This window comes from Gymnoscopelus braueri (genome assembly GCF_963280865.1).
Source record: "Gymnoscopelus braueri genome assembly, chromosome: 1".
Lineage (NCBI taxonomy): Eukaryota > Metazoa > Chordata > Actinopteri > Myctophiformes > Myctophidae > Gymnoscopelus > Gymnoscopelus braueri.
Window position 1 is genome coordinate 15517760 of NC_137603.1, and position 13720 is coordinate 15531479.

Here is a 13720-nt window from a genome sequence, read left to right on the forward strand (position 1 = left end):
TGACTCATGTCTCTTAGACTTTGTTAGTAACCTAGCTGCAGAATTTTGCACCAGTTGAAGACGGGGGATAACCTTTTTGCTTTTGAAAAGACTCCAATGGGAGACTTTTTCTTTCTGCCAGGCCTGATATTAGAATATCAGGCCTGGTTTACGCATTGGCAATGGTGACGTCAACGTCTACATCAGGCTCAATGCTGATGGAGGTGATCTGCTTCACAATCTCAGACGGGCTGTGCAGGTCTATCAGCCGCTTGTGGATCCTCATCTGGAAGCGGTCCCAGGTCTTGGAACCCTCACCACAGGGGGTCCTCCTGGTGGTAATACGCAGAGTCTTGGTTGGCATGGGGACAGGTCCCTTAACCTTGACACCTTTCTCCTTCGCTCGGCAGATCAGGTCTGCGCAGACCTTCTTCAGAGAGTTGACGTTGGGGCTGGTGAGAGTGATACGGATGCGATGAATGGCCGCGTCAGTCTCAACAGGTGGCTTACCAGAGTCCTTGAAAGCCATGGCAGTTGGAGTGGTCTTGATGATAAATAATGTCTTGATAGGAGATGGGGGATCTTGGAGGTAGACTCTTGATGGAGACTGAACGCTGAGGGGCTCGTAGATGGAATCTGCCTCTCCCTGAGAATGCGACTCCTTATATGATGGATGCTTTATTTGTCCTTGTGGAAATTAATTTTATATGATGTCTGACGGGGATATTCTCATCATCAAAATGATGTCATGATGTGTCAGCCAGCTCCATATATGGAGTTATACAGTAGGTCAACAATGCCCAAATATTTAGTGAATCACTCAAACATATTGACTAACCATGGCGTCCTGATATCAACAAACCTGGATGCTGTGAAAGCCTTTTTAACAGTGGTTCTAGTGGTTTTAAAGTGGTCTCCTCCATATGAGCAAGTTGCGTTTGTGACGTCTGTCCACCGTCCACCCACAAGGCAATTTTAATGTAGAAGGATAACATGTGAACAAGTAACCAACATTTTCAAAGTATAACTAGCATCTGTTGAAAATAGGCAACAAGAAGTGATACAATGAATGAAAAGTTCTAGGGGGTGTAAGGTGAGTTTTCAGTCTAGTACATACGGTACATGCGTTGAGCTTGAGGTGGTGGGAAGGTAACCACTCTGAGATGCCCTCTTCATCCTGTGTGGCAGAGGGAGGGATGGAGAAAAACTATTGAGTGTCACCAGCATAACAGTGATAGGATAGTTTCTCAGGAGAGATGACAGATCCAAGGGATCTGGTGTAGAACTAAACTACCAAACCCACTTCAAAAACGAATTAAAACTAATTACTGAGATCAAAGTCAAAATGAAATAAAAATGATACCGTCTGTAGTTCTGGACTGAAAGGAAAGGAATTAGCAGTGGTGGATAATGAGACGGGAAGGGAGAGAGGAGTGAATGAAGAATTACTCTTCTGTGTAAAATATAACTGATATGAAACCTAGCATACTTAGCATAGCTTTCAAAAGCTATGTACAGATATCCTATAGAGCTGCAAAGTAATTCATATTCATTTTAACTTCAACAACAACTTTATTTGCATTGTAAAATATATGCATATCTGGTCATAAAAAGATTGAACATTAGTGTGCTGGTGCAATCAAACTAAAAGCAAACATTCAAGGATACTGCATTCAGGATAGGCATGGGATAAATAATTAACAGTGGTTTTAAAAGAATGCTGGTGGTAAAATAACCTAAAAAAGGATGCTACATACTTCTTTACCACTAGAGGACAGCACAAGCATGGATCCTGATACACTGGCTCTGTTGTAGGCCAGTGCTTTGCATCAAGAGGGTATGCAAATTAAGCATGTTTTGAATAATGCAAAAATCATTCTATGGAGACCACATTGCTTCTCTGAAGATGTACTGTAGCTAGCTTGGTTGAGTAGAATTCAGTTTCTCAAAAGGGAGTGTCATCACTTCTGAACCTTTCCTTGTGTGACTATCTGCTTACATGAATGCAAGTCATTTTTAAAGGGTGGCGCTCTCTTGTATCAGTTTGTTCCTGTACACATTTTTAAATGCATAATTATACTCCTTTATGTGCAATAATATCTCAGGATTGAAAACATTTTAAGATTAAAAAACGAAGTGAGTTTGAGTTAGTTTGTACTCAAAACGTAGTCTTATGGTCATTAGTTCCTAGTTCCTATGCACTTCCTGTCCCTTTTCATTTCAATATATATTAAAGCAAGTGGAATAAAGCAAGTGGAATTGGAGTGTTGTTGTGAGCTTGTAGATCGGCTATTTTGGAGCCCCCTCAAGGACCACTCAAGGACACCTGGGGGGTCCCCGGACACCACTTTAAGAACCAGTGTTCTAGACCTGGCTTTCTCAACCTTTTCTGAGCACTGACCCCTTTCTGTCTCAAAGGTTCAACTGAAGTATCCCCTATGATTTAATCTTTTGTGCAATTGGAATTCACCTTATTCTTGGCCCTTCTCCAGGGCAGCGCCATTGCCCCTACATCGCTTCATCTGTTCACTTCCGCCCTAGTAGGCTACTGCAGGCGTAATGCAGGTAATCAGCAGTGTTGCCAGACCTTTCAAGAGAAACAAGCGGCCTGGTCTATGAAAACAAGCCCAAAAGAAGCGACTAGGCGAAATTTTACCACTTTACAGCAGCTATTTGAAAATAGCAGATCTACAAGCTCACAACGCATCATGTAGATCTGATATTTTAAAAAAAAATACTGGAGAAAGAAAGTGAAATATTTCAATATATTTGAAACATTTTAACAACACAAATATTGCATGGGGGTCCCTGGCAATATTTTCAGATGGGGTTCCACAGACAAATGCATATTAATCTGGGGGACTTGACATAAAAAACAACATTAGGAAACAAGCCCAAAAAAACGCAACCCTCAACTACCAACATTTACAAGTGACTTTAGAGAAAAACAAGCCTAAAGTCAAAAAGCAGACATGGCAGCAATGGTAAACAGGAAACCCCTTGATATGGGGGTCCCCACCATACATCCTAAGGAAACAACAGATGGAACATATAAGATGTAACATACAATTGTAATTGTTGGCTTTATTCAGAAATTCATCAATTTGGGTTTCACTGTTATAATGGTCTTCTTCACTGTTATAATGGTCTTATGTCTAATCTCAATAGTTTCTGCAAATAAATTATATCTCTGCGTTTTCAGCAAATTAATTAGTTCTCTGCGTCTGCAATTTGTATATAGAAGCCTTTATTTTCTTATTTAAAAAATCTTATGAGACCATTCTATATTTTCCTTACTACCTGAGAAGCTAATGCCTTAACCTTATTTTACATATTCTTTAATTGCAAAGTATCTATTTACCAAAAAAAATCTAACTGTTTTGTCACCTTTAATGCAATCTGGAAACCTGTTCGGTAAAAAGAAGAAGGAAAATTAAGGTAATTAATGTTACGATATGAATGTTATACTTATTTGAAATAATTTGAACATGTCAAGTGATTTTGTGCCAGTGACCCCAAAACATTTAGCTAGATCCCAATCTGCTCATCTTTATATCGTCGCTGTTGGGCAGAAACCTCATATCTCCATGTTTAAACTTTGTCTCTTGTAAATACTTCCTCGTATGACAATGTCTCACAAAAGCAGCGAAAATAACCGATCTACAAGCTCACAAGGCGTCGCATCGTGACGTGTTGATATGCTGATGCGAATTGTATTTGGAATTTGATTTTGACAATCAGAAAATGTTTATCCGTAGACATCATGACAATGGTCATTAACCCATTAAGACCAGGGACGCATCTGTGTCATTTTTTGATTTGAGCTAAAAAGCATTATTTTACACTTTGGCTATTAAAAAATAGCAGATATACAAGCTCATAGCACGGCACCGAGTGCCGCGCTATGAGCTTGTAGATCTGCTATTTTTGAAAAATCGAGAAAATGTGTGCAAATGAACATATTTATATTCTTTTAAAGCGAACATTTTTAACTCAAATCTTTGCTTCTGGGGGTCCCTGGAACAACATATTTTGAGATGGGGGTCGACGGCCAAATAGATATCATTTTGGGGGTCCTTGACATGAAAAGGTCTGAGCACCACTGATATAGAAACATACGTTTTTCAGAAAACAGTTAGGATTTAGAAGACATTTGTAGAATCGGCTTCAGGTCTTAATTTAAGCATGTTCACTGAGTAACCTCTCGGTGTGCCTGTCCATTTTGAGATACCGGATGTGATGCCACCGCCAGTAGCGGCCATGATAAATATGTGTCATCCTATTTATACGTCTAATCCAGCATTTTACTACCTTTGTACACTGTCTGTGTCTGTTTCCACTGACCAGGAAGCACATGGCTCTAAACAAAACTAAACAAAGCATGGAAACAAGCCTGATTGATGGGAGAGGGGAGACTGTGTGTGTGTGTGTGTGTGTGTGTGCGTGCGTGTGTGTGTGTGTGTGCGTGTGTGTGCGTGCGTGTGTGCGTGTGCGTGTGTGTGTGTGTGTGTGTGTGTGCACACGCACAAAAAAAGCGCCAAATCCAGTATGTCTGCTTAGGGGTACCACATCATTATCACACATCTGGTTCCAGTCCTAGTTTGTGCCAGGCCCTTGCAAACTCAACACATACCCTTGTTGTGTGTGTGGTTACACTACATCACCGATCCCCAACCTGTGGGCGAGGGCCCACTGGTTGGCCGGGAGGATATTCCCTGTGGACCCCCAAATAATTGGCAAAACAGGTCAGATGGGTGGGCAGCAAAACGCTTTCAAGATTTTGAAGTGGGCCCTGATCCAGAAAAGGTTGTGAACCAGCGTTGCCATGTCTGCTTATTCTAAGCAAAAAAGTTGCGTTTTTTTTGCTTGTTTCTAAAGTTTGATTGATTGATTGATGTAGTTTATTTAGTAAGACATGAGAATAGTACATGACAGTACATAACAGTACATGGAAGTACAAATTCACAATACAAGTTCTACTAAACTGGAACTCTCATTAAGCACTAAGCTTGTTTAAGATGAGAACCTCATGCACACAAATCATGATGTAAAGTGTAGTTGCTTATTTTGGCTTGTTTCCTAATGTTGAACCAGTGGTTCTCAAACATTTTCATGTCAAGGACCCCCCAAATTGTATTTGTCTGCGGACTGCGGACTGCAAATATTTTGTGCCAGGGACCTGTGTACCAGATTTGTGTCGTTAAAATATTCCACATTTGTCAATTTTTTTCCAAGATTCTTTTGAAAATAACACAACGCGCCCGTGGTGCGACGCGTTGTGAGCTTGTAGATCGTCTATTTTATAGCCGATGTATATAGGTTTAAAGGGCTCATGTGTTGCATCTTTTGGGCTTGTTTTCATAAACCAGGCTACCTGTTTCTCTCGCAAAACCTGGCAACACTGTTGAGAACCAGTGTTTGTGTAGACTAGAGTAGTAGAGTAGAGGTATGTGAGTAGATGCATGGGCGATGGGGGTTTGGAGGATGAAGTGATAATGAGCTGATAATAATTAGCTGCACATCACAATAGAGAGACAGTGACAGGGCGGGAGACTTCCTCTATTGTTGTTATGAGATACTTCACATTTCTAATTGCTTTTCATGAAGATTTAACCCAACTAAGAATATTAGAGGCAATCAAGAATTGTAATTATGTGAAAACTGAATAGATTGGATTTATGATCAAAGTTAGTTATTTTCCCCTTTATGTACAGTTAATGCAACATTTACATTTCAACACGGACATCAGAACTTTTTTTAATGTTTCTTCAGTATTATTTTCAGTGAGTACTAACGCAGTAAAAATACAGCCACTATTTACTTTTGACAGAATGAGACATGTATTATATAGTTAAATCATGTTTAACGTGCTAATTTAACATGACATATTAAAAATAAGTTGTTTTGGTAATTTAATTGAATAATAATAATGATAAATCCATTTTTAATGAATTGCAACTCACCCAGAAAAAGATTTAAGGTAAACATCATGGAACGTAGGCTGTTGTATATCTAAGTAATAAATGGTATGGACAGTTAATTAATTGTATTTATTTCTTCTTATCCCTCTGTCATTATGCAAAATTCTGTTCTTTATCCCCTTTTTCTCATCAAGTAACTAGCACAATTTTTTTGTGTAGACAGAGCAACTTTATCAATTTCTTATATAAGCTGTTATGCATTGTAGACCAAATCATCGTGACATTACCACAACGGAAAATGGATTTCCAGGTAGATTTTGCCGGCAGCGTCACATTTGAGCAGTATTATTCATTAACCTTATTTCTGGGGGAACAGACACTTAGAAATATTAGAAATATATTATTTTGTTCTAAATATTCAACCACAGGTTGACAAACTAGACATAGCTAATGTTCTGGACACTTTATTTTGTGTAGATATCCATAGACATTTTAACAGAAATATCGCTCCATACATTTGTTTACAAACATTATCATCTGGTCCCTAACTCTTCTTCCAGAGTGAGATGTCTTTGTACAATTCAGATTACAGAGAGGTGCTTTTGACATACTTCCTCTGGGCGTGTCTGTTGCATATTGTTTCTCAGGCAGGGGAAAGCTGCTGGCCTGCTATCCGACTGTGCCAGTGTTTCCTGACACAGGGCCCTGCCATCTTTCACCTCCCCCTGTGGGAGTGTCTGATTCGGCTAGGGTTACACACAGCACGACCTCTTAGGGGCAGCGTGCGTGTGCCTGCACGTTTGTGTGTGAGCAAACGCACGCACACATGCATACACACACACACACAGGCGCATATGTTTATGTTTGCATGCGCTCCAGTGTGCTTTCCAGTTTCGTAAACTAGCTTGCATGGCTAAAGCAGGAGTGTCTCTTCCCCTCACCCCATCTGAGGATTGTCTCTGATCCATTTTAACCATTTACCTCCCCAACCCCCCTTTGCACCCCCCCCACAAAGCCCTGCCGTTCACCCCAGCCCCCCTTTCACCTCCCCCGTACCCGGCGTCACTGAGAAGCAGGTGACTGATGTGGGCTGTCGATAGGGCCTACTGATAACATGAATAAAAGGCTCCAGTGCCCCCGGCCCCCCCTTTCTCCCTCTGTCTCTGATTTCAATTCTACTGGGGCTTTTTATTGCCATGGGAAACATACGTTTTTACATTGCCAAAGCAAGTGTGAAATAAAATAAAAACCTCTCTCTCTCACTCTCTTTTTATCACTCTCTCTCTCTCTGTCTCTCTGTCTCTCTCTGTCTCTCTCTGCCTGTCCCTCCCTCCTCCCTCCTCCCTCCTCCCTCCTCCCTCCTCCCTCCTCCCCCTCCCCTCCCCAGCCCTATGCTAATGTGGCTCATTCACACAGGGAGGAAAGCTCCACACACACACAGCGGCCGCCTTCAGCTAGCAGCAGCCAGCGTGGGCTTTGTTGTGGAGAGGACTACTGCCGGCCGGGAGAGAGAGGGAGAAAAGCAGTGTAGAAAGCTAATAAAAGAGAGAGAGAGATACAGAAGATAGGCAATAAGTAGCAAATTACGAGTGAGTGTGCGTAGGTAGGTAGAGGGAGTTGGAAAGAAGACAAATTAGAAGAGGGGGGGGGGAAACCCATTGGGACAAAAACAAGACGAGAGTTGCCTGAAAAGGAGAACCAGGAAACAACTGCAGTGAGTGACTGTTATTGTTTTGGATCACCACTACTATTACTACTACTACTATACTACTACTACTCTACTACAACTATTACTATACTATTACTACTACTACTCTTCTTCTACTTCTACTACTACTACTTTACTATTTCTACTACTACTACTACTACTGCTGCTGCTGCTGCTGCTGCTGCAGCCAAAAGCACTGCTAACACAAGTTGTTGCTTTTTTCAGTGAGGTTGTCTTGGTGAGTCTCATGTCTTTGCCTTTTTTTGTCTTCCAAATCTTTGCTGGTGTGCTCTCTTTCATCCTTTTATGGCGTAAATATGCACTTTTATTTCATTTGTAGCCATTGTGGGACACTGTGGCACAATAGGCATTTTAAATGCACTCACTTTGGTGTTACATTGTGATCATGTGTTTTATTTTCATAGACCCCCATATCTTGTGTTAAACTACACATACGCCTCTTATACTTAGATCATATTCATTTCAATCTATGTCAAAGTTGTATGATAAGTAAAGTCAGTGATACACACTAATTCAAGTTAAGTTTAATGAGTTGATGTTCCACTCAGTTCAGGAGTGACTGAGTGCTTGATTAAAGGGTCATTCATTCAAATCCAAATATTGTCCTTTCAAAATTGCGTTGTAGCATAAAATAAATACCTAGATACATTACTACTAGCCAGTGCTAACCCATGGCAACACCACTAGAAGAGAAATGTGTAGTCAGCCTTTGACTGACTGTTGCATGCCTGCTGGTAAAAGAAGCAACTTCCTAGCTACTAGCTAAATGTAAATGATTAAAGCCATTGTTTCAAGCTGGTCTCTTTGTTTGGGACACTGCAGATTAGAAGAGCAGTTGATCCAGTCACACTAGATTTAAGTCACATTTTTAAAAGCCCTCAAAATTCATCCTTGTGTATAATTTTCTTTGATAGAATGCCTGTAATATAAAGTCCAGTAATGACAATATGTGTTGGCTAAGTAAGTGAGCATTGACCACCACATGTTTGTAATCATGTTCTCGTTGTCAGTGTAAGCTGTAGGGTTTAGTCAGAAATACTTAATGGCAAATTGACAATGGATGTATCAGACTTTTCCTTTATCATGAAAATATTATAAAATACTAATTTCTACATGTATGAAGTTAACACAGATCACTTTACAGACTTAAAACTGCTGAGGAAGTACTTTTAAAAGTGGAACCGGAGCAAAATGCAATCTGGAATGGCTTTAGTTGACCATGTCTTGAAGAAATCAATGTGCTTTCAGTCAGTAGCATGTTGAAAATGCTATAATGTAGGGCCAGGCAATTAACCGAAAATATATCAAAACCGACATTTAGAACCTCTAACTTGAGCTTGCTCATGTTGCAAAATGGTGGCGTGCAAAAAATAGCCGATCTACAAGCCTGAAATAATTGTGATAATGATTTGAAGTCATATCGCCCAGCAGCTCTTCAAGTTAATGTGGCTCTGGGCAGCTACACAGTACAGACACCTGAAACTACTGGTTGCTTTGAGTCATTTGTTTCAATCTGAAAGGTGGAGTCTGACATCTCCAACACATGTATGAATGAATGAATATTGGGGTATTTTGTATTGTAGACTGTAGAGTACTGTAGTAGACCCCCAGGGGTCCTTGAGGGGGCTCCAGGAGGTCCCCAGCCAAAATAATCGATAGTTAGGAACCACATTGACCTGTTACTGGACTGTAACTCTGAGAGTGTTTAAATGGAACCAAATTAACCTTTACGGGTCCATTTGGACACTGAGGATTGTACATTGTAGATTGGGGTCCCAGAGATAACAAAATTGTTTTAAACGGGGGTCCATGGCCAAATGCATCTCCAAACTGGGGGTCCTTGAATTTATAAAGGTATTATACATTAGACACGTGAAGGTGGGTGGGGTGAGAGAGTGCAATTAGAAGAGACTGAGGCAACTCAGACAGGCCCTTCCCCCCAGCCCCGGAGACACACTTCCCAGTAGCGCCTTCCTCGTGTACGCAACGCGCACGCTCACGTGCGCACACATTATCGTCCCCGAGGCCCTGGCTTACGCAGGTCAGTTGGTCGAGCTGGAATTACATTGTCATGATCAACACCATATGCCCCTCTTGTTTTGGTAACACAGTATATGAGCTGGACATGCCTCATTTAGGATTTGTTTGAGTCCATACCATTTATTACTTAGATATACAACAGCCTACGTTCCATGATGTTTACCTTAAATCTTTTTTCTGGGTGAGTTGCAGTGTGGCTGGCTGCAGGGTACTTACAAAAGAAATGTATGAACTACAGTAGTTCTAGCTTTTATACGCTACAGTATACTATATATATACATGTGTGTGTATATATATATATATATATATATATATGTGTGTGTATATATATATATATATACATACGTGTGTGTATATATATATATGTATGTATGTATGTATGTATGTATGTATGTATGTATGTATGTATGTGTGTGTGTGTGTGTGTGTGTGTGTGTGTGTGTGTGTGTGTGTGTGTGTGTGTGTGTGTGTGTATATATATATATATATATATATATATATGTGTATATATATATATATATATATATATGTGTGTGTATATATATGGGTATATATATGCGTATATATAATAGTGCCTATCTACTAGTCTGTCTGACCCTTCGAAGCGTTTTACAATGTATTTTACATTCACCCATTCACACATGACCGCCGTTGGAGGAAACCATGCAAGGCACCAACCTGCTCATCAGGAGCAGTTATAGTTAAGTGTCTTGCTTAAGGACGCATCCCCCAGCTGGGGATCGAACAGAGAAAACCTCCAAATCCAGCCTGTACCTCCTGAGCCTCTGCCGCCCTACATACGGCATATTATATAATATTTGTTTCCCACTATAAGGAATGCATTGCTTGATTGATTACCTTGCAGCCAGTCATGATCTCCCATGGAAAGTTCATATCAATTTATAGTACTTCTGGGTTCCATCTCAAACCAGCTAAATGTCTCACCGTTTGATGGTGGTATGGCATTGCTGTTTTTCCTGTGAAAGTGTGAGTGTCCTCGCTGAGGGAGCGATCCTTCACCTTTTGAAACAATACACTCCCCTATTCCTAGTCTCTCTTTCACTCAATGAAGCAGTTTTCAGGGTGCTCTGTCTGGCCCTTAGGAGAGCACTGTAAAGCCCGCCATAGTCCTTCCATATCGCCTCAGTCAAGGAGGTTATAATGAAAGCCCAGGCCCCATGAGAGAGCTTCCACATGCACTCTCACACAGGCTCCAGCTCTCAGCAAAGCAATAGGCTGTATTGAAACGGGAGATGTTATCTCTCTCCCTCTTTCTCTCTCTCTCTGTCACTCATGCTCTCTCTCTCTCTCTCTCTCTCTCTCTCTCTCTCTCTCTCTCTCTCTCTCTCTCTCTCTCTCGCTCTCGCTCTGTCTCTCTCGCACACACACTTACACACACACACACACACACACACACACACACACATACACGCACACACAGTGTGATTATGTGATCAAATCACAGAGTCACGCTCAGAATAATGAAAACAGAAGCTGTCAGACCCGCTGCTTTTGTGTCATTTTCGAACAAAAGCCAGTTCTTTCTTTCTCGCTTTTAACACCTCTCCTGGTGAAGAAGATTGTTGCTGCTGAATAGCAAAAATTACCCAGACTAGAGTGCTGCTGTGCTTTTATATATATATAAAAAAATATATATTTTATTTATTTTTATATCACTAATGTATACCAAGGATGCCCCATTAGGGAGTTTTTTAGATGATATTATCAAATATCAGTATCATTATAATGATCATTATGTTTTGTGTAATGTATTGTGAGCAGAAGGGGAACTGAAACATGTGGAGGGGTTTACCTGGTAGTTCTGCAGGGGCTAGTGACTTTTGACCCCATAATGGTATGGGGAGGGGCTAAAGGAAAAAAGGACCTGCCAATCTCTGAGAGGACACTTGAAATCTTCTGTGCAGAGCTGCTCAGTTGTTTATTTCCCTGTTTCTCTTGTCTTTGTCCTGAAATGCAGTGAGATCTTACTTTCAACCTGATCTCCCTATTTTGGGCTTTGTCATTATAGGCAGATTTTCAAAAATAGCAGAAATAGCCAAAGTGTAAAATAGGGCTTAAGTGGTAAATGTATGTTTTGTCATAATAATCTAAATCTGCAAAGTAACTGTTAAGTAATCGGTCAAATAACGGTAGTGTAGTAAAAAGTTGCCTCTGGTAGTAAATGTAGAAAGTTTATTGAAAAACGGAAATACTCAAGTAGAGTAATTTATGTACCAAAACATTTCAGTACTTGAGTAAATGTACATGGTTTCTTTCCACCACGGTGTATTGCTTTGCTCCTCTGACTCCCTCTGCCTCTCCTGTGTGTTTCAGTCACCCTGCCCGGAGCGCTCCTGGCCCCTGTCTCTTCTTCCACCGCCTCGCTCCCCACACGCCGCTCTTCCTCAGCCTCCTCTTCCTCCACCATGCAGACCTCCTATCGCCTGCCCAACCCGCTGCCCCCGCTCCCCGTCCGCAAGGTATTTGTCATGTTGGTGTGACTGCTATTGTGACTATGACTTGCTGCTTTTAGTATAAATACCAGGTACTGTTACTATTGCTGCTATATAGCTTGAGGAACCGTTCAATGGACAGGAGGCGCCATCTTGAGAGGTTTTTGCTAATACTTTCAATGGGGTGACGTCACGTTCTCTTTCGAGGTAGTATATACAAGTGTTTTCTGCTTTAGCATATACATGTGTTTTTCTACAGCTAAATGGCTATACCTTATAACCACCTTCCTCTTCCCTTTCAGAGTAATCCTTATCCTTTATTCGATACTAAAAGAAAGAAGGAGTCCGTGCTGGAGAACTGGTGATTTAATAACAAAAATAGATTAAATAAATCCACGTGAACAGCCAGGGTTCTAACTTGTATCATCCGTAGTAACAACAAAATATCACTTTCCCCCTACACCAGAACAGCAGTAAACAAAAGAACAATCCCATAATACTCTTTGCCAGCACGCTCAGCCCGCCAACAACTTAAAGGAACATACCCCTGTGTATATGGCATAGGGTTACAACCTTATTGTGCATTCATTACGCCTCATTGCACTCTTACTATTTTCTCCCTTCCCTAAAGCTTGATTTATGCTCCGTTATATGTCGGTGTCGCACATCGCAAATAGCAGACCTACAAGCTCACAACACGTCAATTACTATTGACATTGGCGTAGCAACAGTTACTTTGTGGACCTCACAACATTTGCATTTCACTTCTTGTGCCTGTATGAGTAGTGACAAATAAAAGCTCCTTGTCTCTTGATTCCAGGGCGTGCGAGGCCGGCGGCCCAAATCCCAGACCATCGCCTTGCTGAAGGCGGCTGCCGAGGCAGCGGCGGCCGCGGCCGCGGTGAACGGAGCACTGCCGAGTCCCGCCCGAACCAGTCCTGCAGGCCTCCAACTGACCCCGAGACCACACAAGAAGAGAGGGCCCAAACCTGGTAGCAAGGTGATAAGATTGATTGATTGATTGATTGATTGATTGAATGAATACCTTATTAACAATTTTTAAAGGTACAGGCAGTACAAAGAGTTAAAAACACACCAAGTGGATGACACAAAAATCCAGAGGCTTGTGGTCCTCTAAACACTCAACACTCAGACAACTGGAGAAATCAACTCAACAGTGCAACAAAAACAACTGCAAAACAATATAGGAAATATACAGTTTAAATTCACTTGTATTGCTCCCATGAGGGACATTCAGTCGCCAAAGGCAGCAGTTCGGATACAGTTACAGGACACGAACAAAAATATACGACAGTATATCGTCGCTGTCGGGCAGAAACCTCTTATCTCCATATTCTAATTTGTTGTGTTTATTTGTAAATTAACGCCCTACTTGATTAAACCGCAGCGTCACACAAAATACTTGATACTTTTGAACTTTTGAATCTGTTGAAAAATGGGGAAAATAGCCGAAATACAAGCTCACTACGAGTCGCGATGAGACACGTTGTGGGCTTGTAGATCGTTAAGTTTTCATATCTGCCCGGTAATTTTTTTTGTAAACAAAAATGTAATTTTGATTGATATGATCCTACCTA

General features: G+C 41.1%; 2 protein-coding genes across 5 annotated transcripts in view; one reads left to right on the forward strand and one right to left on the reverse strand.

Annotated features, from left to right (window-relative positions):
* The window catches only part of scml2 (Scm polycomb group protein like 2), a 32235-nt gene that overhangs the window by 9304 nt on the left and 9211 nt on the right, over positions 1-13720 (forward strand). For all 4 annotated transcript variants that reach the window (XR_013933820.1, XM_080439062.1, XM_080439064.1 and 1 more), the window contains exons 8-9: positions 12004-12149; positions 12943-13122. Coding sequence is in view for 3 of the 4 variants with exons in the window: in XM_080439062.1 (XP_080295188.1) it covers positions 12004-12149; positions 12943-13122 (326 nt within the window). In the remaining variant the exon portion in view is untranslated. The remainder of the gene's footprint in view (positions 1-12003; positions 12150-12942; positions 13123-13720) is intronic.
* On the reverse strand, positions 149-508 carry LOC308092938 (small ribosomal subunit protein uS10-like; the record flags this gene model as incomplete). The annotated part of the gene is made up of 1 exon (XM_080439099.1): positions 149-508. One exon carries the CDS (start codon positions 506-508, stop codon positions 149-151), a length of 360 nt encoding a protein of 119 aa, XP_080295225.1.